Consider the following 27,540-nt stretch of genomic DNA (forward strand, 5'->3'; position numbering starts at 1 on the left):
ACTGCTCAAAGGAATCTGTGTTTAGACAGTTTAGAACATCTCATGCCTCTCACAGTTGGGAGGCTCTGAGCAATCACATGTGGCTGGAAAAACCTATTCAGGCAGGCTAGAGGATTTCCAAAGGAGTTTGTAGGTTGAAACCCTGTCACACCCAGGAATTATTAACCGGAGCTCTAAGCTAACTCTTTTTTCAGAGAGAGGTAGTGGGGGACAGCCCCCCGTAAAGTCAGAGGTGTAGGTGAAAGCACAAAGCAGAAAGTAGGCAGACTCTGGTTCTGGGGGTAGATTGCTGGAGAATTTCCAGGGAGACTCCTGAGGCTTGATCCCGCCTTTGCGTATGCCAAGCCTCCTTCCTCATGACCTTTGCCAGGGGCGGAGCTCGCTCCCCGCAAGTCCCTTTGTTAAAAATCTCCTCACTTTGTCTTAATATGGCATCTCCACTCCTGGGACTTTGATAGGGACAATAATTTAGCTTTATCTGTTTCATATGTGCTGTTTGTGCAATCAGGATTTTCTTGTTTCTTATTAAAATACTAGAAAAGATAGATTTAGAATTTAAGAATAGAAAGAATGAAACTTTAGACTTTGAAAGAGCTTTATGTCTATTCCACACCATGTTTTGTAACAGGAACTAATGTAGTGTTGTAGGTAAAATATACTTCAAAGTCAAACAAACAAGCAAACAAATTCATAGAAAAAGAGAACAGATTTGTGGTTACCAAGGGGTGGGGTGTTGGGAGGAGAGGGAATTAGATGAAGACAGTCAAAAGATACAAACTAACAGTTATAAGATAAATTAGTACTATTGGTGTAACCTGCATGCTGTGTGCTCAGTCGCTTTGGTCATTTCTGACTCTTTGTGACCCCATGGACTATAGTCTGCTAGGACCCTCTGTCCATGGGATTCTCCGGGAAAGAATACTGGAGTGGGTTGCCAAGCCCCAGGGGAGCTTCCCAACTTGGGGATAGAACCCGGGCCTCCTGCATCTCCTGCATTGCAGGTGGATTCTTTACCCACTGAGCTAAAAAGGAAGTCCAAAAATTGTATAACAGGCCCCAGAAAGATGATAAATATAGTTAATACTGTTATATGTTATATGTAAAAACTGTTGAGAGTAAATTCTAAAAGTTCTGTCATATGAAAAACATTTTTTCCTATTTCTTTAATTTTGTATCTATAGAAGATGATGGATGTTCACTAAACTTATTGTGATAATTGTTTCATGACAAACTTAAGTCAAAATCATTATGTACTACACCTAAATTTATATAGTGCTGTATGTCAATTATATCTCAATAAAACTGGAAATACTAAATAAATTATATCTATTCTAACTTACCATTAATTACTAGAATTTTACAGGAAATCCTGTTCACTACAACTTTTTAAAAAATTTGCTGGCAATGATCATTTTCTATTTCAGCCTAACTGTTACACATTCTTCAACAGGTCTTCATGTAGGGTGGTTTCTAGATCCTTCTCCATCGGGGCCCTTGGCTGTGTTCCTTTGGGTGAATTGTGTTGTGTCAAAGTTAGTGCTTCACATTTAGAAAACATTTGCAAAGTAAGATGAATGTGGACAAGCTTCCAGCTGGAGAAGAGCACAGGCATCCCTAAATGAAAGGCACACCATTCCACTGGGAAGAGCAAGTGCAGATCAAAGGTTCTGGCTGCCAACAAAGCAACTCCTCGAAAACAGGCACACTAGTGGAGGCAGGAGTTCCTGAGGGTGGTAAGGCATCCTTACCACTAGTCACCTTGCATGTCATAGTTTCACTTTTAAATTTAGACCTATGGTAAAGTGTCTGCCTGCAATGGAGGAGACCTGGGTTTGATCCCTGGGTTGGGAAGATCTCCTGGAGAAGGAAATGGCAACGCACTCCAGTACCCTTGTCTGGAAAATCCCATGGACAGGGGAGCCTGGTAGGTTACAGTCCATGGGGTTGCAAAGAGTTGGACACAACTGAGCAACTTCACTTTCTTTCACTAAGTGTACTGCTGCTGCTGCTAAGTCGCTTCAGTCGTGTCCGACTCTGTGCGACCCCATAGACGTCAGCCCACTAGGCTCCCCGTCCCTGGGATTCTCCAGGCAAGAACACTGGAGTGAGCTGCCATTTCCTTCTCCAATGCATGAAAGGGAAAAGTGAAAGTGAAGTCGCTCAGTCGTGTCTGACTCTTAGCGACCCCATGGACTGTAACCTACCAGGCTCCTCCATCCATGGGATTTTCCAGGCAAGAGTACTGGGGTGGGGTGCCATAGGGAAGAACAAATGTGACTCCATATTGAATCTGCTTCTTTTACTTTAACCTTTCTATTCTAGTTCTTTTGCTATAAGTTAATCACTAAAGGGATGTTACCTATAACTTGAAGTATACATAGGGCTTCCCAGGTGGCTCAGTGGTAAAGAATCCACCTGCCAAAGCAAGACATGCAGGAGACTTGGGTTCTCTCCTTGGGTGGGGACGATCCCCTGGAAAAGGAAGTGGCAACCCACTCCAGTATTCTTGCCTAGAAAATTCCATGGACAGAGGAGCCTGGTGGGCTGTAGTCCATGGGGTCACAAAGAATCAGACACACCAGAGCACGCACACATGCAAAGTATACATGACAGCCCATCTCTGGGAACCCTGGCTCCCATGTCTGAATGTTGGGCCAAAATATCTTTGTTTAAGCTCACTGGAAACATCCTGACCAGGCCCACTTATAAATGGATGCAGGAAAGAAGAAATTAACAGTTTCCTTTGGATTATGGCTAAAATCAGAAAATACTTGAAAAAATTTATCACCTTTTAAAATTTTACCTCCTGCTGCTGCTGCTGCTAAGTCACTTCAGTCGTGTCCAACTCTGTGGGACCCCATAGACGGCAGCCCACCAGGCTCCCCCATCCCTGGGATTCTCCAGGCAAGCCATTTCCTTCTCCGCATGAAAGTGAAAAGTGAAAGTGAAGTCACTCAGTTGTGTCCGACTCTTCTCAACCCCATGGATTACAGCCTACCAGGCTCCTCTGTAAATGGGATTTTCCAGGCAAGAGTACTGGAGTAGGTTGTCATTGCCTTCTCCGTTATCTCCTGACATCTCTCCTACTTTGTTCTATAAAATAAAGTAGCATCCAAACCTAGGCAACACAGTTCTTCAGGACTCTAGTCCACCATCTTCTAGGTCTGCTGGCTTTCCAAACAAAGTCACCATTCTTTCCCAAATGACTCATCTCTTGATTTATTGGCCTGTCATGCAGTAAGCAGTATGAGCTTGGTCTCAGCAACATAAAGAAGAGACAAATGGAATTCTATCTGGGCAAGCTAGACTTCAACAGTACTTGAACTGAGAACTTCCAGATGTTCAAGCTGGATTTAGAAAAGGCAGAGAAACCAGAGAACAAATTGCCAACATTCATTGCATGAAAAAGCAAGAGAAGCCCAGAAAAACATCTACTTCTATTCCGTTGACTATGCTAAAGCCTTTGATTTTGTGGATCACAACAAACTGTGGAAAATTCTCAAACACTTGGAAATACCAGACCACCTTACCAGCCTCCTGAGAAATCTGTATGTAGGTCAAGAAGCAACAGTTAGAACCGGACATGAAACAATGGCCTGGTTCCAAATTGGGAAAGGAGTACATCAAGGCTGTATATTGTCACCCTCTTATTTAACTTATATGCAGAATACATCATGCAAAATGCCAAACTGGATGAAGCACAAACTGGGATCAAAATTGCAGGAAGAAAAATCAATACCCTCAGATATGCAGATGACACCATCCTTATGGCAGAAAGTGAAGAAGAACTAAAAAGCCTCTTGATGAGAGTGAAAGAGGAGAATGAAAAAGTTGGCTTAAAGCTCAACATTCATAAAACTAAGATCATGGCATCTGGTCCCATCACTTCATGGCAAATAGATGATGAAACAATGGAAAGAGTGACAGACTTTATTTTGGGGAGCGACAAAATCACTGCAGATGGTGACTGCAGCCATGAAATTAAAAGACGCTTGCTCCTTGAACCCAAAACTCTTTCCCCTCTATCATTCTGCCTCTCTTTTCAGTTAATTTACTTCATTCTTTTACCACAAATTACAAAACTGACATGAAGAAATGAATACTGCTAGTACCCTAAAGCATCCAGGTCAGATAGAAAGCCCCTGAATTGCACAACTGCCTTGAAAGTATTGGGGAAACATAGCTGTGTGCACATATTACATTTGACACAACTTTGGAGTGAAGCAAAGTGAAGTCGCTCAGTCATGTCCGACTCTTTGGGACTCCATGGACTGTCACCTACCAGGCTCCTCAGGCGACAGTCCACGGAGTTTTTCAGGCAAGAGTACTGAAGTGGGTTGCCATTTCCTTCTCCAGGGGATCTTCCTGACCCAGGGATCGAACCTGGGTATCCGGCATTGCAGGCAGATGCTTTACCATCTGAGCCACAGGGAAGCCTGGGGTGAAGCAAACCATCATTTTATCTTTTGGATTCCATAACCTAGCTTTTGTATGTAAGTCTAAACTTTAAAGGATAAACAGCTTTTCAATCAATGGAACCAAGGTACTGAAAAGAAGACTCATTGTCAGGGTCTTGAGTTTACATCTCCAGTTTGCCACCAGCTCAAAACTGTACAGTTTAAAGCTGCATCAGGTCTCAGGGATAACCTGGTACAATAAAATTTAGACCCTGAGAGATCATGACAAAGTCAAATCAGAACTTGCCTATTAATCCCACGCTTTTTTGCACGCACAGGGCTTACTTCCTGTGTAAATGTGCCTTCTTTGTTTAATTGGGTCTCAGAACAAGGCCACAGATATTTGCTTATAGCATTTAATACAACTTCATCATGATATTCAAGGTAAATATATCCTTTATTAAAGAAAAGGGGAGAGGGGGGACATAAATGATATCTTAAAAGCCTTCTACCAAAAGTAATGAGTGCCTAAGCAAAAACAGATATGAAGGACTTTAGAGAAATATGGATGACTTCTAACCAGCTGATAGGAAAAAGGGGTGATGTTGGAAATGCCTCATTGCAAGTTGATTTCACTCACTATTCTGAGTTAAACTATACTGCATGAAAGAGTCTGGCACTAAGACAACTCTTAGTAGTCACTTAAAGGAAGTGAGTTTGTGGTGAAACCACTTCCGACACCTGCATGTCAAAATTCCGGCAGATCCATAGGGCAGAAGTAATTAAAGTTGCAGCAGATGCTAATGAGAGCGGCAGAACCTCCAGTGGCTCAGATGATCCCAAACTGAGCCAGCTCATGCAACTCCAAGTGGCTGAATGCCTCCCAAGGACAGATCACAGTTATATCTGCAAGAGACAGAAGAACTGATAAGCCAACCTCACCCCCCAGAAGAGCCTCTTCTGCACAAAAGGACATGGTTCAGGCAGAGACACCTCGCCCCTGTTTCCCATCTGTTGCCCAGATGATGGGGAAGAATGGGCCCTCATCCCAGGAAGGATCAGAACAATTGTTTCATTAATCCTCCTCAGGGCTCTGATTCCCCTCAACCAGGCTCCCCCAGGATCTGTGTTAGTTTTATTTGGCATCCTTTCTGGGGAGATGCTCCAAGATTTTGGACTGGGACTATTCTGTGGGAGTGTAGTTCTCTGATCATTCGAAGACTCACCAAAACACTAAGGAGGGGACAGAGGTGGAATTCTAGTTAGGCCATGGGTTACAGTGAGAAGTTGTTGCTGTGGTTGTTTAGTCGCTAAGTCATGTTTAAAACTGTCTGTGACTCCATGGACTGTAGCCCTCCAGGCTGCCCTGTCCATGGGATTTCCCAGGCCAGAATACTGGAGTGGGTTGCCATTCCCTTCTCCAGTAGATCTTCCCAATCCAGGGATCAAACCTGTATCTTGGAGTGCTTTAAATTCGCATGGTCTGGAAATCTGGTTTCCCTACTACCTACCAACCAGATGCATTCCTTGGGTTTCTCTGACTGCTCTCAAGCTCCTTTATGTATTGTTAAAAGTTATAATATTGTTCCCAAGTTACAGAGAAGCTAGCTGATACCCAAAGAGGTTAAATACCTGGAGAAAAAAAAAATCTCATGGTTGTAGAGACTGAACTAGAACCAGGTCAAAGACTTCAGAATTTCCCTCAGAATAAACCTCTTGTCACTATTCCAAATAGTTTGGCAGAGTTAAGAATATATTCCAAAGTCCAAAGTGAATTTGCCGGTCTTAGATACACATGGTCAAAATAGAGAAGCATTTGATTTAGAAGAATAGCAGATGAGCTTTATCAAAGTAACTAGAAATTCTATTTGAGATCTGAGGAGTGGCATCAGACAATAAAAAGTAAATCATATGTATGCTTACGACTGATCCATGTGGATGTATGGCAGAAACAGACACAATATTGTAAAGCAATTATCCTCCAATTAAAAATAAATTAAAAAAGTAAATATACTGAGAGTTTCCCAGAAAGGAAACTGATTGCTATGAATGCCATCATTTGTCAAAAGTGTATTGGATGATTGAAAACTTGTGTCCACACACAAAATCTGCACAAAGAAGTTTATAGTAGCTTTATTCATAATTGCCAAAACCTGAAGCAATCAAGATGCCTATCAACAGGATAAATAAACTGTGATACAACCATACAATAAAATATCCAGTGATAAAAAAGAAATGAGCTATCAAATCATGTCAAGACATGGAGGAAGTTTAGATAAATATCACTAAGTGAAAGAGCTCTTACTATAGGATTCTAACTGTAGGACTATCTGGAAAAGGCAAAACTATAGAGCAGGAGGAGAAGGGGGTGATAGAGGATGAGATGGTTGGATGGCATCACTGACTCAATGGACATGAGTTTGAGCAAGCTCTGGGAGAGAGAGAAGGACAGGGAAGCCTGGAGTGTAGCAGCCCATGGGGTCACAAAGAGTCAGACATGACTGAGTGACTGAACAACAGCAACAATAGAGACAGTAGAAAGATTTCTGGTTGTCAGGAGTTTATGGAGAGAAAGGAATGAACAGATAGAGCACAGGAAATGTGGGGGCTAGTGATTCCATATGAACCTGTAATGGTGGATACCTAAGAACTGGACAACACAAAGAATGAACAAGCAATTTCAGCTAATAAAAATGTGTTAATATTGGTTTATAAAGTATAACAAATGTACCACACTAATGCAAGAGGTTAATAATAGGGGGTATGACTGATGTACGGGGGAAGAAGGTGGCAGAAGGGATCTGTAGGAATCCCTTAAAAATTCTGCCTAATTTTTCCACAAACCTAAAATTTCTTTAAAATTTAAAGTCTATTAATTTTTTAAAGAGAATGTGAAGTAGTTTGCATGCATCATCCAACAAATAAAAATTCTAGCCAATTAAAACTTATTACTCCAGATACTTTAGTGTCTAGGGCCCTGTTCTGAGCGCCAGAGGATGTGTAAAAAAGAGGAAGCTTGTGAGGAAGTGGCTGGCCCAGTGCAGAGGAAAGGCTCTCCAGGCCCCACCCTTGTTTCCAATAGCTCACTCTGTGGCCTAAGATTGTCATTTAATTCCTCTATGTTTCAGATTTCTCTCCTGAAAAATAAAGGAGTTGGGCTAGACTCATTCTGAGAGTTGTTCTACTGTGAATGTCTACAATTCACCATTGTATGCCTGAGAAAGAGAGAGAGAGAGAGAGTGTGTGTGTGTGTGTGTGTGTGTGTGTGTGTGTGTGTACACTCAGTTGTGTCTGATTCCTTTGTGATCCCATAGACTGTAGCCTGCCAGTCTTCCCTGTCCATGGGGTTCTCAGGCAAGAACACTGGAGTGGATTGCCATTTCCTCCTCCAGGGGATCTTCCCACTACCCGTCCATCTCCTGCATTAGCAGGCGGATCTTTACCACTGTGCCACCAAGGAAGCCTACACCTTCTAGAGTATATAATGAAACACAAGGATTCACTGAACTTTGGGACTAGTCTGATTTCTCTGAGTTTTTGCCTCTGGGCACACACATACTTATTTAGGAAGTTAAATTAAAACCCTACATTCCTAGGTCTTCAAAAAAATCTGCTGCTTTATGTATTTCCAATAACGTTGAACTGCTCCTTGAGGCCTGAAGCAGAAAAAATGGTCAAAGTCCAGGGGTAAGATTAAATATTCAGATTGCTCACCTGTTCCTAGTCCCTCCATGCCTGGAATGTCATCTCCAAATCTAGGGAAAAAACACAAGAGAAGTTAGCTGATACCGGGGCCAAAAGATCCTGGAATGAGTCATGTGAAGAGTTTCCTGATTCAAGGGGAAAGAAGAGGCTTCAGTTCTTGTATTTGAGAAAACCCTTTTGTTTGCATTGAACTAGGGGAAAGGAAGTGTCACTCAAGCAGGTTTTAAACAATGTGTCCCAGAAGAGAGTTTCCCTCTGTAAAAATGTAACCTAAGACAATTGAGACCCAGAAAGAAAAAAAAAAAAAAGATCAGTGGGGCAACGTGGTCAAGCTCTACTTTTTAAACTAAAAATTGGAATGAGAAAGCAATATGAAAAGTCATTAAAATGATTAATTTATCCATTTGTTTAGTTTATCCAAGAGTGCATATTAAGCATCTGCTTTGTTCCTGAAATTGTATTAGGTACTGAGAGTTAAGGAAAAAACAAACACACAAATTTTCTCTCAGGGACCTCAGTCTTAGGCAACAGATGAAAGAAATAGATGCACTATAAAAAAGTGCAAGTTACAATAGCTGAATGTACAAAATGCAAACATGGAAGGAATGATAATGTTTGTCTAAGAGAGTCCGTAATGGTTTCCAAAAGAAATTAACATGAGTGTGTGTTGAAAAATAAGTCAGATTTTGCCAGGGAGAAAAAGAGAAAAACAAAGAACTGAAGAGAGAAAATCTGAAGGCAGAAAAATAAACTGTGTTCTAGAAGCAGCCAGTGATTCTGTGCTCCAATTAAAGCACAGTTTACATCAGCAAAGGAGAGTGGTCAAGAAGAGTCTGGAAGGTCAAGCCAAAGGTCACTGTGAAAGGGTCCATTTTCCACGTTAAATTTGGCTGTATATGTGGGAGCTGAGAGAGAAAGGATTCCAGGACTGAAAAAATATGATTCAGCAAAGATTGTGTTAGGAAACAGAGGGTGAGGTGGAAAAGTTTATATCTATTTAATATGGTGAGCATTAATCTCTGAAAAAACTAAGAAACCTTTTTCATTTTGGTCTTACCCTTTCACACCTTTCTTAGGAGGCTTGCTCTTGAACTGACGAGTCTGCCTCTGCTTGAACTTGGGGGGCCCTTTGCGTGGGGTGGTGGGACCCTGGTTTGAAGTTGGAGGAGCCAACACAGTATTGTCGCTCATTCTGCTAATGTTTCGACGGCTGATGGTTTTCTTTCCGGCTCTTTGGACAGTGGGAGAGAGAGAAAGAAAGATTATTCAATATTTGAAGACCATTGTTTACTAGACCTTTACAATAATCTTCAGGGGCAGGGGGACGGGGAGAAAAGCATCTTGATAAAGAAGTTTGGCATTTTTTATTGACAGCAAAAGGGAGAAGTTACCATCTTTTAAAGAAGTTACTATCTAAGAAAATAAGGTATACGTCAATGGAGGCAGCCAGCAGAGTGGGCTATAAGCCAAAAACTGATAAATCTAGGTAGATTTGTTGTTCCAGTAAGTCTGCCACCAGCTTTCTGTGTGAATGTATAATAATTATGTCCTTTTCATTGACCACCAGTTCCACCATCTGTAAAGGGAGAGAAATGTGCTGAAGACTATCTAGCCTTGGCAGCACTGAAATGTTCCGTAAGCTTTACATATTTTTCCATCTAACTGTAAAGTATTCTGATTCTAAATGTTTATTGACCCATTCTTATGGCCTGTGTTCTTTATGGTCCATATTTAATTTAATCCTCATGTGATCCAAAGACTTCTTTCCTAGTTATGGGAGGTGGCAGTGTAGCTGTCTGGATAGGGGTAACTCTGAACCAGGTATACTGACACTACGAAAGCATTCAGTACATTCCCAATACACACTCACAAACACACACACACACTCACACACACACACGGAAGACAATAGATGATTAAGTCATAAGTTTGTACTTTAAATCCCCTACCAGATAAATTCTTTAGCCACTTATTTCTCGGGGATCTTCAACTTTTTCTCCTATCCAAATCAAGAACTTATCCAATATGGTTTTCCCAGACTCACATTTTAGCTACAAAAAGATACATTGTCATTCTTTAAGTGCAAAGAACGTAACAAGTTACTGTTATTACATGTTACAATACCATGTGATAACAAATTAATATGACAGGCTAAACTAAAAGATTTTTTTTCTTCTTCCTTTTCTATCACAAAGGTTGATAGTGCTTAATCTGGGAAGGGAGACACTGAAAAAGCTCCAAAACCTTAAACTCCTACCTTGAACCAACCTCTTCCATGACCTACTGCCTGTCTTCATAGAATTCCATATTTCATCCATTATAAATTTATGCTAGTATCCTTAACTTCCTTCTCCCTGACGATGCTAGGCTCATGTAACCATGTTCTCTCTCTCTCTGTCTCTCTCTCTCTCTCTCTGCTACAACAGTGAAAGTGAAAATCACTCAGTCATGTCCAACTCTTTGCAATCCCATGGTCTATTGGGATGGTAGCTGTCAGTGTTACCTTACACATGCTAACATTTACATAGCTACTAGATTTCAGGTAATATTCTAAATATAAACATGCCAACGCATTTAATATTCAAGACGAGCGAAAGTCTCTCAGTTGTGTCTGACTCTTTGTGACCCCGTAGACTACACAGTCCTTGAAATTCTCCAGGCCAGAATACTGGAGTGCGTAGCCTTTCCCTTCTCCAGGGGATCTTCCCAACCCAGGGATTGAACCCAGGTCTCCTGCATTGCAGGCAGATTCTTTACCAGCTGAGCCACAAGGGGAACCCAGAATACATCCCTCAAATCTTGCTCAAGGAGACGGAGTGGGAGCCCCAGCCTTGTCCCTCCATCAGGGTCGGGGCCTCAGCAGAGAGGGCCTGACTGCCCTCCTTGTGTCTGAACAGATGGACACCGTGCTGGCCTCTTAGCACTTTTATTTGGTGGCAGTTCCAGCTGGTGGGCTATGGCCTCCAAGCCTTGGCCTTTCTGGCCAGCTGCTTCCCACGCTCCCCATCACCTCTGTGCTCATCCCTGCAAGTGCGGACACTGAGGCCGGCCTGGGGAGACCCTCCTCCTGTTCTCTAGGTCGGAGACCCTCCTGCCTGCCCCAGGCCATGTCTGGCACCTGTTGTGGGTCAGTACACGCACACTGGCTCTCTTACGCCAGCTCCTCTGTCTTATCTTACAGGTTTTGGTGTTTGAGGTCACACCCCTCAAATCTTATATTGTAAAATTTATCAACTTTTTCTTATGACTCTCAAAATCAGGTTAAATTATTAATAAATCCTTGCCTCTAAGATGTTTTTCCTATTTTCTTTTCCTCAATTACTATTTTCATTCTCTCCTGCCACTCCTCAACTTGTCTGATAGAAACACACTGATGACGCTGTGAGCTAGAACCAGGAAGGATGGTGAAGCTGGCCAAGGCCCTGGATCACCTGTGCGTGCAGTTGATCTTGTCTTTTTTCTTTATTTATTTTTATTTATTTATTTTTTTTGATGTGGACCATTTTTAAAGTCTTTATGGAGTTTGTTACAATATTGCTGCTTTTTTTTTAAGTTTTGGCTTTTTTGGCCATGAGGCACGAGGGATTCTTAGCTCCCTGACCACTGATTAAACCCACACCTCTGCATTGGAGGGTGATATCTTGAGCACTGGAGTGCAAGGGAAGTCACCAGTGGATCTTGTCTTAATCCTTCACTGGAATATGCCCCATGAAACTGTTTTTTTCAGTATTTATTAATTCCTGTACCCTCAGAACCTACAGGAGTACCCAGTACAGAGTAGGTGTGCCACATATATTTGTCCAATGAGTGAATACATAAACGAAGAGACTGAACAAATGCCTTGAACCCTGGGTCTTGAGATCCCAACCGTGTGATCTTCTCCATCAAGCCATAGGGGAGACATCAGCCGACCCTCACCTCATAAAGCCCTCAGTGGTTTGGGGAAATGTTCTGCCAGCTCCTCTGCCCACTGAATCCAGTTCTGTGCTGCAGGTCCTCTCCTGCCCTGGTAAACAGGCCTAGTCTGTGCCTCTCCCAAGTGTGGTTGGGACCATGGGACTGGCTGGAGGGCAGCCAAGGGCAACATTACTCTCACCCTGTGCCATCAGTGACTGATACACCCCAACTCTGCCAAAGCCACAAAGGAAAACTGGAGAGTTACTCTCAGATCAACCTTTCTATACTTCCCGATTCTTTCAAAGCAATGAGAGACTACAAACTTTTCTCCAATCTGGAGAGCCTACTAAGCTTAGGATTGCCAGATTTAGCAAATCAAGATACAAGACATCCAGTTAAGTTTGAATTTCAGATAAACAACAAACGATTTTATTTGGGATAAGTATATCCTAAATATTTCATGGATTTCATGGTACATACATAGAAACTAGGAGAAGGAAATGGCAACCCACTCCAGTGTTCTTGCCTGGAGAATTCCAGGGCTAGAGGAGCCTGGTGGGCTGCCATCTATGGGATCACACAGAGTCGGACACGACTGAAGCAACTTAGCAGCAGCAGCAGCAACTTAGAAACTGTTGTTGTTGTTTTTCTGAAATTCACATGTAACTGGGCATCTTCTATAATATCTGGCAACTGTAACTGGGGTCCAACCAAGTAAGACCCCAAATCTATAATGTGGCTCGGTGGTAAAGAACCTGCCTGCCAATGCAGAGGACACAGGTTCAGTCCCTGGGTCAGGAAGATCTCCTGGAGAAGGAAACGGCAATCCACTCCAGTATTCCTTCCTCAGAAATCCCATGGACAGAGGAGCCTGGTGGGCTGCATCCATGAGGTTGCGTAAGAGTCGGACAGGGTTTATCAACTAAACGACAATAGCAAAGGTAAATTTGCTTCATCAGCCAAATCACCCTTTGGGGGCAAAACAGTGTCAAGAGTAGATGCCTTCGGATCAAACAGAAATAATTTCAAATTCCTGTTCCACCAAACTGTTTAATATGAACTTGGATAGGTTGTATAACCTCTCTGGATCTCATTCTATCTAAAAATGAATCAAATATTTTTTTCTTTTTAGGGTAATGGGGAAAATAAGAGGAAACTATGTACAGCTTTTGGTGAAAAGTACTCAAAACGTAGTAACTATGTAGTAGACCTTCTGACAGTCAAGGGAACCCTGAAAACAAATTTATGGTTGCAGCACAGGTTCATCTGGATCCACACCCATTCCCCTGGGACCATGAAGAGTCCTTGACAAACACCAGAGAAGTAATTGCTATCTCCACTTCTTGGGTAATCCTCTGCATCATTCTAACACTCCAACTATTCCCCACTTCTGGTCTCAAAATTCCCTCTTAAGCTATCCTTGGATTTCTTTGATACCTGTAACAGTAACCCCAAAGAATTTGAAATTGATTTCTGTGTCCCCCAGATTACACTTCCCCCTTTCTCTGGCAAGTTTCTTTTGTATGTTTATCTAATTCTGAAGTTACAACTCTAGGCCAGGACCGAGTTCATGTCTAATTTTAAGTGCAATGCATTCTGTAAAAGAATTCTCCTCGGAAAGTTATGTAACAGTTGCCTGGCTAATCTCTGGATCCTCATGGCACTCAAGATTTGCCCTATGAATAACTCTTTCATATTCATTGCGCATTTCAGGTACAGTATTTCATTTCTGAGTGTGTAGGACTGTCCACCAATTGCTAGGGTGTTTCTGTCATAGATTTACCCTCCAATTTTCCCTGTAAAACCCTTGGGAGGAGCAGAACAAATATGACCCTGTCCTGCCTTGGAAGTCAGTCCTGTCAGCCACAGGTATCACCTATGGCTGAACTTATCCTGACCATGTTTTCCTGGGAACTCCAAGGACCTCCATGGAGCTGAATAAACCTGAATACAGTATCAGACATGATTTTAGCTACAAGCTGACATTTCATATTTTTGCCTCCAAAGGGTCAAGTAATTCATTCCTTTGGGAGGCAGAATGTTTTCCTGTTTTTAAAACAATGTTAGCCCTTCCCCTTTTGAAGATTACAAAGTGTTCTCCTGATGAGAGAAGTGGATGCAGCAATGTAAGATTTCAAGGCATAGTTTTGCAGGGAACTGAGCTTGGCATTGCCTTAGACCCAAGGCAGCAGAGCTCAGTTGTAGGAAGCAAGAGGGTATGCTTCATAAACTCCAGCTAAATAAGGGCAGTTTCTGAAGATTCTTGAGTCAGGCTCTTGGATGCTATGATTATCATCCTAGATTTCTTTTCCCTCTTTCTTAGCAAAGATATGAGCAGATAACCAATTCTGTTGTTGATGGCCAAGGATGGGGAGAAGACAGGCAGAGGACCTGTCTCCTCCACTGATGCCCTTGGACCCAGAGATGTCACCCAGAGTCCTGCTGAGGCAAAGAGAATCAAATAATTCAGAGAGTCAAACAAGACCCAAACCAAAGCCATTAAAAAACAAAAACAAAAGTCCAGCAAGTACGTTGCTTCAGCTAGGAACAAACAGACACTTTGACCTTGGAGGGAGATGGTTGGGCACACCCTCCTTGCACTGTGGTCATTCCCCGGCTGACTCTGGGCTCCTTACCCTCATCCTCCCTCTCCCCTGTCATCCTCTTGATGGCTGGACCAAGTTTCCAAGCACATCCTGGGAGTAAAGGACTGTTTGTTCTGTGGTCATCGAGTGCCCCAGATCCCTCCTTTTCCAGAAAGCTGTTTGCTACAGAGCCGCCAAAAAGGGAGGGTCAGTTTGGGGTTAGTAATCAAGGTTTGCAGTGACCTTGTAAAAATGAAGTTTCACTTACTAGCTTGTCACATAAGGAAGTTTTGATGTGTTTTCTCCATGTTTTTGCCCATTTCCATCCCCAACCCTGGTCCAGACCCACAGGTTCAGTGTGTTATTTTCTTCTATTTCTTGGTTTTAGAGCCAGATTGAACCCCCAAACTCCCACAAAACCCCTTTGATTACATCCTGTTTAAACTGTCCAGAAGTTGAGAAATACTCACAGAGTTAAATGTTTCTCTTATAAGCTGTCCAGCTGCCTTCTTCACAGTAGATGAATAAAGGATCTTTGCATCCTGATTTATCTCTCTGTAATACCCTCATGCTACCTAATCGCATCGTCATAGGCTTAAGAGCATCGGCCTAGGTGCAAAGAAGTTGGAAGAGTGTGGGGTGAGACTGGGGCAGGCTTTGCTGATAATCGGATGCTCTTACAAACTGACCTGGGCTCTCTCCTATCCACAAACAGGTATTGAATTCATAAACATACACAAAGTGTTGATTTCCAAGGGGGAGATTTGCAGATTATAATTCAATACCTTTTTCCCTTCTCCATTGTTACCTTTAGTTTTTACCCCCCACCCTTCCCTTTCTTTGACAAACACACACACTCACACATACTGTTTCTCTCTCTCTTCTCCCTCTCTCTCACACACATACACACACACATCATTGTCACGTAATTCTTACGCTGCAAACTGCCTCACTGAGAACTGATTGTGTGAACCATGACAATGAAAAATACCAGCATCTCTCCCTAAATCATGTTATATTAATTTTTCTCTGAAAGATGAAACCACAAATCAGGAATAACCTAAGGTCCAGGGATATGTAACTGAGAAGGAGCCCAAGCTATAGCTGGAGACTCTTAACAGATAACTCTATATTTGAGAATTGATTACTGGATCTTTTACACCCAAAGGGTCCAGGCTATAATCCCACTCAGTGTAACACTTGACTTCAGTCTTCCAATTGCATTGAGCCACTAGTATGAATTTATACTCACTTTATACAGTTTTGAAAGGATCTTAACTCCAAGGTCTGGAGAAGGAAATGGCAACCCACTCCAGTCTTCTTGCCTGGAAAATCCCATGGATGGAGAAAACCGGCAGGTCCCAGTCCATGTGGTCACAAAGAGTTGGACACAACTGAGTGACTAACACACACAGTAACTCATATGTCAGTACCATTAAGCTCTCTTGACAAATTCATCATACAGAAATCAAAAGATTTATTCAAGACTGCACATATAAAAAATAAAAATATTGAAAACTGGACCATAAAGAAGGCTGAGCACCAAAGAATTAATGCTTCCAAACTATGGTGCTGAAGAACACTCTTGAGAGTCTCTTGGACTGCAAGAAGATCAAACCAATCAATCCTAAAGGAAATTAACTCTGAATATTCGTTGGAAGGACTGCTGTTGAAGCTGAAGCTCCAATACTTTGGCCAGTGACCCTGATGCTGGGAAAGATTGAAGGAAGGAGGAGAAGGGGACAACATAGGACAAGATGGTTGGATGGCACCACCGACTTAATAGACACACTGCTGCTGCTGCTAAGTCGTTTCAGTAGTGTCCGACTCTGTGCGACCCCATGGACTGTGGCCCATCAGAGTCCTCTGTCCATGGGATTTTCCAGGCAAGAGTACTGGAGTGGGTGACATGAGTTTGTGCAAACTCTGGGAGATAGTGATGGATAGGGAAGGCTGGCGTGCTGCAGTCTGACTCTTTGTGACCCATGGACTGTAGCCCACTAGGATCCTCTGTCCATGGATTCTCCAAGCAAAAATACTGAAGTGGGTTGCCATTTCCTTCTTCAGGAGGTCTTCCCAACCAGGGATTGAACCCAGGTCTCCAGCATTGCAGGCAGATTCTTTACCTACTTAGCCACCAGTAAAGACCATGGGGTCGCAAAGAGTCAGACATGACTGAGCACCTGAACAATAATGATGATCTATACTTGAAACCAATATGGTATTTTAAGTCAATTATACATCAATAAAAAATAAAATATTTTTAAAAGGCTGCATATAAAGTTAGAAGGAGCCAGTAGTAAGACCCAACCCTGCAAGTATCTTGCATATTCAGCTACCTTTCTACTATATGAATACAAAGTGAACCTGGACCAAGATTCCTTGTTCTGGTCACTCTTACACATTGCTGGAAAATTGCAATGTGCTTCTCTAAATTGTCACTTTTAAGAAACGTGTACTCTGTAAGATTATACAGAAAGAAGGTCAATTTATCCTTTCTAGGCAAGAAAAGATTCTTAACCTGCCCACCCAAGCAGATTACATGGGCAGCTAACCAGCTTAAGGGTTCTTTTCAGTAAGCTTTCCCTTGGTAGCTCCCAACATTAGAGGAGTTTTGACGGCAGCAAGCACCTCACAAAGGTGGCAGGGTGTTTTGTCTCTGGATGGGTCCTTCCACTCCCTTCTTTGTCTCCATCATTGTTCAGTCGCTCAGTTGTGTCCGACTCTTCAGGACCCCATGGACTGCAGCACACCAGGCTTCCCCATCCTTCCCTGTCTCCATTATTACTCCCATCTTTCTCTCCATCAGACCCATGGATGTTTTGATACTTCTCTGCTGAACCCTCCCACCATCTCCATTTTTTTTATTTTTTTATTTTTTGGTGAAGGACAGAGGATTTCTCATCAAAAACAGTGGGGGCTGGAAGGAAGTGGCACATTTTTCACATCTCAAAAGAAAAAAAAATGTCAACTTTTGAATTCTATTATCAAGTGAACTGATCCTTCAGGAATGAAGGAGAAATAAAGACATCCTCAGAAAAAGGAAGATTAGAAGAATCTGTCACCCAAATACCCCATAAGAATAATAAAGGAAGCTATTGAAACAGAAAAAAAAAAAATGACAGAAGGAAATGTTGAACATCTAAAAAGAAACAGCAATGAAAAAATTATGGGATTTGAGGTGGAGTGTGAAAGACAGGGAATTCAGTCACTGTCAGGAAGGTTATATGGAGAATGAAACATTGTTCAAAACACTGACATTCTAGATTTCCCTGGTTAAAACTCTGCACTTTTACTGCAGAGGGCATAAGTTCCATCCCTGGTCAGGGAAGTTCCCTGTGCTGCATGGTGCAACCAAAAAAAAAAAAAAAGTTTAATTAAAAGAAAAACACTGCCATTCTAAAGATCTGGTCACCTTGTACTTTCAGGAAGTGCACCCATGTTTTCCTGCTCCAAGTGGATGCTCTTCCTGCCACTATCTCTATGACTCCTGCTACCGCTGAGTCTTAGAGGATGGGAATAGACTGGTCAGTCGGTCAACATGCTCTGCCTTTGTTGGACAGAGTTCTCCTACCATGTCACTTCACCGGTCATTGCCTTGCCTAGTGTGGCATACTTTTGGTCAGTTATCTGTCTCTGATCCTACCTATCAGGTAATAGGGTCACACAGCCTTGTTTAAAGCTGTTTCATCTTGTTTAAGATGATCAATGGCCAAGTAATTTCCTGGAAGAAGTTTGAGTGTGTCTTGATTTCATAGGCAAAAGAAACAAAGCCAGCGGCTTCCCTGGTGCTCTAGTGATTAAGACAACCTGCTTCAAGTGAAGGAGATGTTGGTTCGATCCCTGGTCGGGGAACTAAGATTCTACATGCAACACGTTGTAGCCAAGAAATAAAGGAAAAAAGCCAGTGCAAAAACACTAAAAATGTTTAAAAGAGAGAGAGAAAGAAGAAGCAAAGCCAGCAGGAAACTTGTTGAGTGAGAAGAAAAAGAGAGAACTTATGGATAGATGAAGTGACATAGATGTCATGACATTATTTAATAGATAAATATTAAGCACATTTTTCCAAGTGAAAGAATCAAAGTCAAAGGCTCTATGCTGTCTGATTTTATTTATGATATTCTTGGAAAGGTAAAGCTATGGCATGGGCAAACAAATCAGTGATTCCCAGGAGCTGAGAGGAGGAGCTGACTATAAAGGGAAATGAAAGGAATTTTTCGAGGGTGATGAAATGATATTAGAGGTAGATATACAACTCTGTGCACTTGTCAAAACCTATAGAATTGTATACCACATGAGTTTCCCTAAAGCCAGTTTAAACCTAAATATCATAAAATACCTATTTAAAAAAAATCTTTGCTCCCTAGTGCTATAATCCTTGGTTCTTGATCTTTTCCAGTGGATGGGGAAGTGTTATTAATTATATACAGGAAAAAAGTTAAAGGGCAGGTACTAAGTCATTAGAATGTGATTAAAATTTTAGCTATCCTATAAGCTGCTTACACGAATGCTAATCTCTAATCTTTCTTTAGTGTTTCTTAAAATACCAGGGAGTCGGAAGACACATATCAAAGTCACATCTCTTCCACATTTTGAACCTCCTAGACTGAACTTCCCCCTCTATTAATGCACAGTGGACTCTAGAGAGGAACATTCTAAATGTGAAGGAGGAATGTACAAGGCTGGTCCCTCCTTCTCTTAACACTTTCCATGTTTAGGAATTCTTCAGAACAACATTCTTTTTTTTTTTTTTTTTACTTTTTATTTTGTATGGGGTATAGCCAATTAACAAACAATGTTGTGACAGTTTCCGGTGAACAGTGAAGGGATTCTGTCATACATATACATGTAGTCATTCTCCCCCAAACTCCTCTCCAATCCAGGCTGCCACATAACATTGAGCAGAGTTCCCTGTGCTACACAGTAGGTCCTTGTTGGTTATCCATTTCAAGTACAGCAGTGTGTACATGTCCCTCCCAAACTCCCTAACAATCCCTTCCCTGCATCCTTCCCCCTGGCAACCGTAAGTTCGTTCTCTAAGTCTATGAGTCCCTTTAGTTCATTTGCATTATTTCTTTTCATATTCCACGTGTAAGGGATATCATACAATATTTCTCCTTCTCTGTCTGACTTACGTCACTCAGTATGACACTCTGTAGGTCTATCCATGCAAAATAACACTCTTAATCTTGAAAAAATAACCTCATTAAAAATACAATATTCCCTTTCAGAAAATAGAAGAGTACACTTCTCAACTCATTTTATGAGACCAGTTTTACCCTCATGGATTTTTAAAATTATTTTTATGTAAGATTCAGGTGGAAGAATTATAGTTTAACATCTGTATACACTACAAAGTGATCACCACCACAGGTCCAGTTATCATATATCACCATATAGTTGACCCCTTTACCCGTATCTTCATGAAACATTTTGACACCAAAATCAAACAAAAACAGCAAAAAGGAAAAATGCAGACCAGTATCTCCTGTGAATTCAGATGTAAAAACCCTTAAAATATTACTTTATCTAATACTGCTACTGCTGCTAAGTCACTTCAGTCATGTCCGACTCTATGTGACCCCATAGACGGCAGCCCACCAGGCTCCCCCGTCCCTGGGATTCTCCAGGCAAGAACACTGGAGTGGGTTGCCATTTCCTTCTCCAATGCATGAAAGTGAAAAGTGAAAGTGAAGTCGCTCAGTCGTGTCCACCTCTTAGCCACCGCATGGACTGCAGCCTACCAGGTTCCTCTGCCCATGGGATTTTCCAGGCAAGAGTACTGGAGTGGGGTGCCATTGCCTTCTCCGTTATCTAATATAGTAATATATAAAAATGCTAATACATCAAGACCTAGTGGAGTTTATTCTATATATGCAAGATTTGTTCAATATCCAAAACTCAGTCAACATAAGGCTCTACATCAACAAACTAAAGAAGAAAAATTGTATGATCATATTAACTGATGCAGGAAGCATTTCACAAAATCCAGCATCTATTAATGATAAAAACTCTCAACAAACTAGAAATAGAGAGAAACTAATAAAAAGCATCTACAGAAACAGCACATTTAATTGTGAAAGCCCGAATGCTGTCTCTCTAAGATAAGGAACAAGTCAAGAATGTCTGCTCTCATCACTCTTACCAACATGGAACTGAAAGCTCTGGCCAGTGCAACCAGGCATAAAATAACAGAAACCACAAAGATTGGAGACAAAGAGGAAAAAAAAAAAAAAGCGCCTGTTTCTAGTCACAGATGACATGATTAGAAAATCCTAAGAAATCTATATTTTAAAATCTCCTAAAGCTTATAAGTGAGTTCAGCAATGGAATATCTCATCCGTTTTCATGGTTTAAACCAGTGTTTCTCAAACTTTACAATTTACCTCAGAGTTTTTGGTTTTTTTTTTTTTTTTAACAGCTTCCTGGCACCAACCCTTGAGATTCTGATACAGTAGGCCTGAAATCAGGCCTAAGGATTTCCATTTCTAACAAATTCCTGGGTGCTGATCTGCTGATCCTCAAACCATACTTTGGATAACCTGGTTTAAGTTACTGCATATAATGGCACCCCACTGCAGTACTCCTGCTTGGAAAATCCCATGGATGGAGGAGCCTGGAAGGCTGCAGGGGTCATAGAAGTCCATGGGGAAACTGAGGGTCGGACACGACTGAGCAACTTCACTTTCACTTTCCATGCATTGGAGAAGGAAATGGCAACCCACTCCAGTGTTCTTGCCTAGAGAATCCCAGGGATGGGGGAGCCTGGTGGGCTGCCGTCTATGGGGTCACACAGAGTCGGACACGACTGAAGTGACTTGGCAATAGCAGTATAACTTGATGAAGTATAAATCATCAATTTAGGGTTGAAATTCAGTTTTCTATATCTCACTTACAGTCTGAAATCACTTCCTAGAAATGACCCAGTGTCTTTCAGACCTGATGCTCAACATCTTCAAACTCAAGTCTTTATCTCCCCCAACACCTCTGTTCCTTCGTCTGTGTTCTCTATCTCAACTTGTTTTCCTACTGAAGGATAGTTACATGGCTCAAATAGCCTGGAGTTAAAACTCCCCTTTGGGTTCCCCCCACCATTCTATGCAAAACAAAGAACTCTCTCCTTGATTATGCCCAGTTCCCAGCCAGTCAGCCTCTGGCCGATCTCCAGAATTCCTTGCCCCAGCCATTTAAGAGATACCTACTCCAAACAACCCTGGAGAAGAACAGGTCCCCTTAATACAGTAGATTTCCACATATATGCCTAAATATACTCACTCTTTTCTTGGGTTAGTGCAGCAGCTCACTAATCTGACTACTGCCCCTTCTCGCCTCATTAAAGCTGATCAGTTCCTGTAAAGTGCCGGTCTCATTCTTTTTCCGCACCTCGCCTTCTCTAACTCCCTTACCTACTACACCTACCAAGGACCCATTCATTCTAGCAAGAAATCCATAAGTCATCTTTGATTCCTCACTCCTCTTCACCCTCATCCTTCACGTCTCATTAACCAACAAGCCAGGCCAATTTCACTTATATATTTCTCAAATCTGCCTCTGTCTCTACTATGAGCGCTGTAGTTCAGGCCTAAACTGTCACGGAGAAGGCGATGGCACCCCACTCCAGTACTCTTGCCTGGAAAATTCCATGGATGGAGGAGCCTGGAGGGCTGCAGTCCATGGGGTTGCTAAGAGTTGGACATGACTGAGCGACTTCCCTTTCACTTTTCACTTTCATGCATTGGAGAAGGAAATGGCAACCCACTCCAGTGTTCTTGCCTGGAGAATCCCAGGGACGGGGGAGCCTGGTGGGCTGCCGTCTATGGGGTCACACAGAGTCGGACATGACTGAAGTGACTTAGCAGCAAACTGTCACCAAACAGTTTTTGTTCCCGTCAAATTTATCCACACAGCTACCAGAGTAAACTACAGAGGAAAACATATTCTTTCTTCACTTTCAATGGCTCTGAACCATGGACAGGATCAAAACCAAGCTCCTTGTTTACCAACATAAGTCATCTACTGTGATCTGTACCTGCACCTGCCCACCTCCAGGCATGCTTCTTCTCCTTGTGTGATGCACATTTTGAGGTCCAGCCACCTTGAGCTGCTTTCTTGTAATCCCCTGCACATATCATATTATTTAAGGATGCTACATCTCTGCTCATGCTTCCTCTTTTCTCCTAAGGCTTCCCAGGTGGCGCTAATGGTAAGGAACCTGCCTGCCAATGCAAGAGACACAGGTTTGATCTCAGGGGAGGGGAGATACCCTGGAGGAGGATATGGCAACCCACTTCAGTATTCTTGCCTGGAGAATGCCACGGACTAAGCAGCCTGGCAGGCTACAGTCCACAGGGTCTCAAAAAGTCGGACTCGACTAAAGCGACTTTGCACATATATATGACCCTTTCCACAAATGCCTTCTCTTCCTGTTCCAGCCCTCCCCATGTCAACTACCTACTATCCTTTGAGACTAAGAGCTGTAGTCACTTCCTCCAAGAAGCCTTCTCTGATATGGTAACTTAGTGCTCTCATAATACCCCAAGTATATTACTTTTCCTAAACTAACAAAAGTTTTCCATTTGTTTGTTTTCCCCCGTTACATCTTTGGCAACTAAGCTAGCTGCACAGATGTAGGACTGTGTCTTGTTTATCTCTGTACCTGTGCACAAGTCCTGGCCTGGCGTAGACTGGGAATGATCAAGGGTTTGTTGACTTAAGAAATGAGTTTTTATGCCAAGGCTATGAAACCCTGAATAGTGTAGTTTAAAATGTCATATATATAAAAGACAGGAAGAAAAAGGAAGGTTGGTCTCCGTGACCACTCTCATGCTCATCCTTTCCCGAAGCAATATTCTTACCCCAGAAAAGAGATAGAATTGGTGGTAGCATGTAGGTAACTCTCATTTATTTTATTTAATTTCTAAGTTTATTTATTTATTTATTTGGCTGTGTCAGGTCTCAGCTGAGGTATGCAAACTCATTGTTACAGCATGCAAGATCTAGATCCCGGATCAGGGATCAAATGAGGCCCTGCATTGAGAGAGCGAAATCTTAGCCACTGGACCACCAGGGAGGTCCCAATTCTATCTAATTTAGATATACTTCTACTGGTGGTGGTTTAGTCACTAAGTCGTATCTGACTCTTGGAACCCCATAGACTGTAGCCCACCAGGCTCCTCTGTCCATGGAATTTCAAAGGCAAAAATACTGGAGTGGGTAGTCATATCCTCCTCCAGGGGATCTTCCAGACCCAGGGATGGAACCCACATCTCTTATGTCTCCTGGATAGGCAGGTGGGTTCTAAAAAATGAACTACAGCAGAAGAAAGTGAGAAATGGTAATTTCAGGTAGACCCCAGCCCTGACAGTGATGCTGAAAGTCATTTTAGAAGAATATGAAATTGTCCTCCAACTTACTGAAAGTCCACCATCGTATCATCAAGAAGAGACTCTAGGGGCTTACCTGGTGGTCCAGTGGTTGGGATTCCTCACTTTCATTACAGGGGACACAGGTTATATCCCTGGCCTGGGAACTGGGATCCTGCATGGTGTGCAGTGTGGCCAAAATAAATAAATAAATAAAACTTTTTTTAAAAAGAAAGAAAAGAGGCTCTTCATTAGCAACTCAATCCATTTGAGGTCATGGACTTCCTTGAAAATTTGATGAAAGTTAGGAATGCTCTCCCCTCCCCACCCCACTCCAGTAAATGCACAGAAACACCGCATATATATATTGATATCACAGACACTTTTAGGGGTTTCCATATCTTCTAATGTCTGTGCCTAAAGCAGCACATTAGGAATAATTTTGATGACACATTGAGCTTAGTAGGAAAAAACACCCTGTTTGACTAATGATGTCTTCCCTAATAGCATAAGAAACGGGTAGTGGAACCCACTGAATCTACCATTCCAGATTCTTCAAGTCCTTCTTGTTCCAAATAATGTATTTACCTATGTTGTGTTTTTTTTTTTTTTAATTGAGGTATAGTTGATTTACAGTGTTGTGTTAGTTTTAGTTGTATGGATTCTTCTTCAGATTCTTTTCCATTACAGGTATTACAAGATAATGCTTCCCTGGTGGCTCAGATGGTGAAGAATCCACTTGCAATGCAGAAGACCTGGATTCAGTCCCTGGGTTGAGAATCCCTGGAGGAGGGCATGGCAACCCGCTCCAGTATTCTTGCCTGGAGAATCCCCATGGACAGAGGAGCCTGGCAGGCTACAGTCCACCGTGTTGCACAGAGTCAGACACGACTGAGCGACGCACAGAGTCAGACACGACTGAGCGACGCACACAGTGAGCACAGCACAAGATACTGAAAAAGTACCCCGTACCACCCAGTAGGATCTTGTTGTATAGTAGTGTTATCTGTTAATCCCAAACTCCTTGGGATTTCCCCTTTGGTAACTATAAGTTTGTTTCCCATGTCTGGGAGTCTGTTTCTGTTTTGTAAATAAGTTCATTTGTATCATTATTTTTTGGATTCCACATGTAAGTGGTGTCATATAATGCTTCTCTTTGACTTACTTCACTTTAGTATGATGATCTTTAGGTCCATCCACATTGCTGCAAATGGCATTATTTCATTCTTTTCTTATATCTGCTGCTGCTGCTAAGTCGCTTCAGTCGTGTCCGACTCTGTGCGACCCCATAGACGGCAGCCCACCAGGCTCCCCCGTCCCTGGGATTCTCCAGGCAAGAACACTGGAGTGGGTTGCCATTTCCTTATATCTGAGTAATGTTCTATCGCGTGTGTATATAGATATATAAATATCTATATATATGGCAACCCACTCCGGTACTCTTGCCTGGAGGGTCTCATGGACGGAGGAGCCTGGTGGGCTGCGGTCCATGGGGTCTCTGGGAGTCGGACGCGACTGGGCGACCTCACTTTCATGCATTGGAAAAGGAAACGGCAACCCACTCCAGTGTTCTTGCCTGGAGAATCCCAGGGACGGGGGAGCCTGGTGGGCTGCCGTCTATGGGGTCGCACAGAGTCGGACACGACTGAAGCGACTTAGCAGCACAGATATATAAATATAACATCTACGTATATGTGTGTGTGTGTGTGTGTGTGTGTATACATCACACCTTCTTTATCCATTCATCTATCAATGAACATTTAGGTTGCCTCCATGTCTTGGCTATTGTAAACAGTGCTGCTGTGAATATTGGGATGTGTGTATCTTTTCAGATTAGGGCTTTTGTCTTTTCTGGAAGTATGCTCAGCAGCGGGATAGCTGGATCATATGGTAACTCTTCCTGTTTTAAAACTTGACCTGTTTGGAAATTATCTTCTCCCAGATCATAAATTCCACAAGCGAGCAGAGATTTTGAGATTGTGACTGCTGCCTGCAGCTGTATCTTGATACTTTGCATTTGCCGACCCTGTATCTAGATGCAGTGTCTAGAACAGGACCTGGAGGAACTATGTGCTCAAAAAATATTCTTGAAAGAAGAAATATGTCCTCTCTTGAGAGTTCTGTGCTACAAAATTTACTGTCTACTGAGTAAATTAATATTTGCTTCTATTTATAATATGGTCATCCTCTTTGTTTCAAAAGCTCTTTGGTATCTACATCATCCTGAAATTTATAGACTAAATCTGTTTTTTGTTTTCAGTACTTTTACTGTTTTTCTTTTCATATTTTTCTAGATTAATCTCTTTTCTTCCATCAAATGATCACCACTTCCTTGATTACTTTAGTTCCATTGACTAAAGATAAGATTTAGCTGGTGCCATCAATATACAAAATGAAGTAAACAAAATGCATTACATTTCAATGACAACAAAATTAATGTCAGTTTCTCCAAATATATTTGCATAATTAATCAGCTCTAAACATATTGGAACAATGTAAATACTGAATGCATGTGTATTAAGTCACTTCACTCATGTCTGATTATTTGTGATGCTATGGACCATAGCCCATCAGACTCTTCTATCCAAGGGATTCTCCAGGCATGTATACTGGAGTGGGTTGCCATGCCCTCCTCCAGGGGGTCTTCTCCACCCAAGGATCGAACCCACATCTCTTACATCTCCTGTATTGGTAGGTGGGTTTTTTACCACTAGCACCACCTGGGAAGCCCCGAAATACTGAATATTTAAATATTAATAATAACCATTTATTATTGGCAGCAGTTGTGGAGATTTCTAATGAAAATGTGGTTTGGGTGCTTTAAAAACTTCCCTCAAATGATTTAAATATGGCCTCTGTAACTTGTTCCCATTCAAATTACTTCACAAGCCATTTCCTCAAATAAGGTACAAAGTCAGTTTTAGCACTTGTTAAATTATAACAAGTTCTGACTTAGAAGACTATGAATTAATGAAGTTTTATCTTGCTATCTGCAATCCTTAGGTTAAATCAAAACAAGGCTTTGACTTTTTAAAAGAAAAATTAGTGAAAACTACAATACATAGCATGTGATGATTTGTGCTGGCATACAAGCCACATCTTGAAATTCTGACCAACAAAACTCTAAAAACCAATTTGAGGACCAATGTTAAGATTTAGGGCTAAATACGTGTAGTTAAAATTCATAATTTCTTAGCACCCCTTAGCAGTATTCACTGCCAGCAAACTTTCAACATATCTGGCTGATAAGGGAGCTGGCAGAGACCCCAAAGGAACAGAAGTTAGTCATACAAAGTAAGGCCTATGCGAATTTTCTGCTACTGGTTTTAGACAACTTGCCTCAGAAGTGTATGCACTGAAATGGCTTGATTTTTAGGTGCAGCCATACAATTATTCACAGCACTCACAATGATAGGCTACAGACCCTTGTCTGAACCCTCAGGCAGCTGTGTGTTCACCTGGGTGGTCATGCTGTAGCCTGCACCATGAATCATCAAGAGTGCTGCTCAGAGTTGGCTGATCAAGAGATACGCAGCTTGAAGGAACAGGATTTGAGACAGCCCAGAGTTTCCTCTTTGAGTAGGTTTAAAACAT

The 27,540-nt window shown here is 42.0% G+C and overlaps 1 protein-coding gene across 1 annotated transcript; it reads right to left on the reverse strand.

Annotated features, from left to right (window-relative positions):
* Positions 1 to 3,912: 3,912 nt before the first annotated feature.
* On the reverse strand, positions 3,913 to 15,421 carry PDE6H (phosphodiesterase 6H). Its single transcript, XM_061419203.1, has 4 exons — positions 15,055 to 15,421; positions 9,160 to 9,333; positions 8,112 to 8,152; positions 3,913 to 5,303 (listed from the first exon to the last, which is right to left on the reverse strand). Exons 2-4 carry the CDS (start codon positions 9,291 to 9,293, stop codon positions 5,227 to 5,229), a joined length of 252 nt encoding a protein of 83 aa, XP_061275187.1. The 5' UTR covers positions 9,294 to 9,333; positions 15,055 to 15,421; the 3' UTR covers positions 3,913 to 5,226.
* Positions 15,422 to 27,540: the final 12,119 nt, after the last annotated feature.

This window comes from Bos javanicus, chromosome 5 (genome assembly GCF_032452875.1).
Source record: "Bos javanicus breed banteng chromosome 5, ARS-OSU_banteng_1.0, whole genome shotgun sequence".
In the NCBI taxonomy this organism is placed as follows: domain Eukaryota; kingdom Metazoa; phylum Chordata; class Mammalia; order Artiodactyla; family Bovidae; genus Bos; species Bos javanicus.

What these genes read in the sequence shown, in the direction of transcription:
- PDE6H (XM_061419203.1), bottom strand. Translation starts at nt 9,293, where the DNA reads ATGAGCGACAATACTGTGTTGGCTCCTCCAACTTCAAACCAGGGTCCC. An exon ending in CCTAAGAAAGGTGTGAAAGG is followed by an intron (nt 8,153 to 9,159) that starts GTAAGACCAAAA and finishes TTTTTTCCCTAG; the next exon opens with ATTTGGAGATGACATTCCAG. An exon ending in CATGGAGGGACTAGGAACAG is followed by an intron (nt 5,304 to 8,111) that starts GTGAGCAATCTG and finishes TGTCTCTTGCAG; the next exon opens with ATATAACTGTGATCTGTCCT.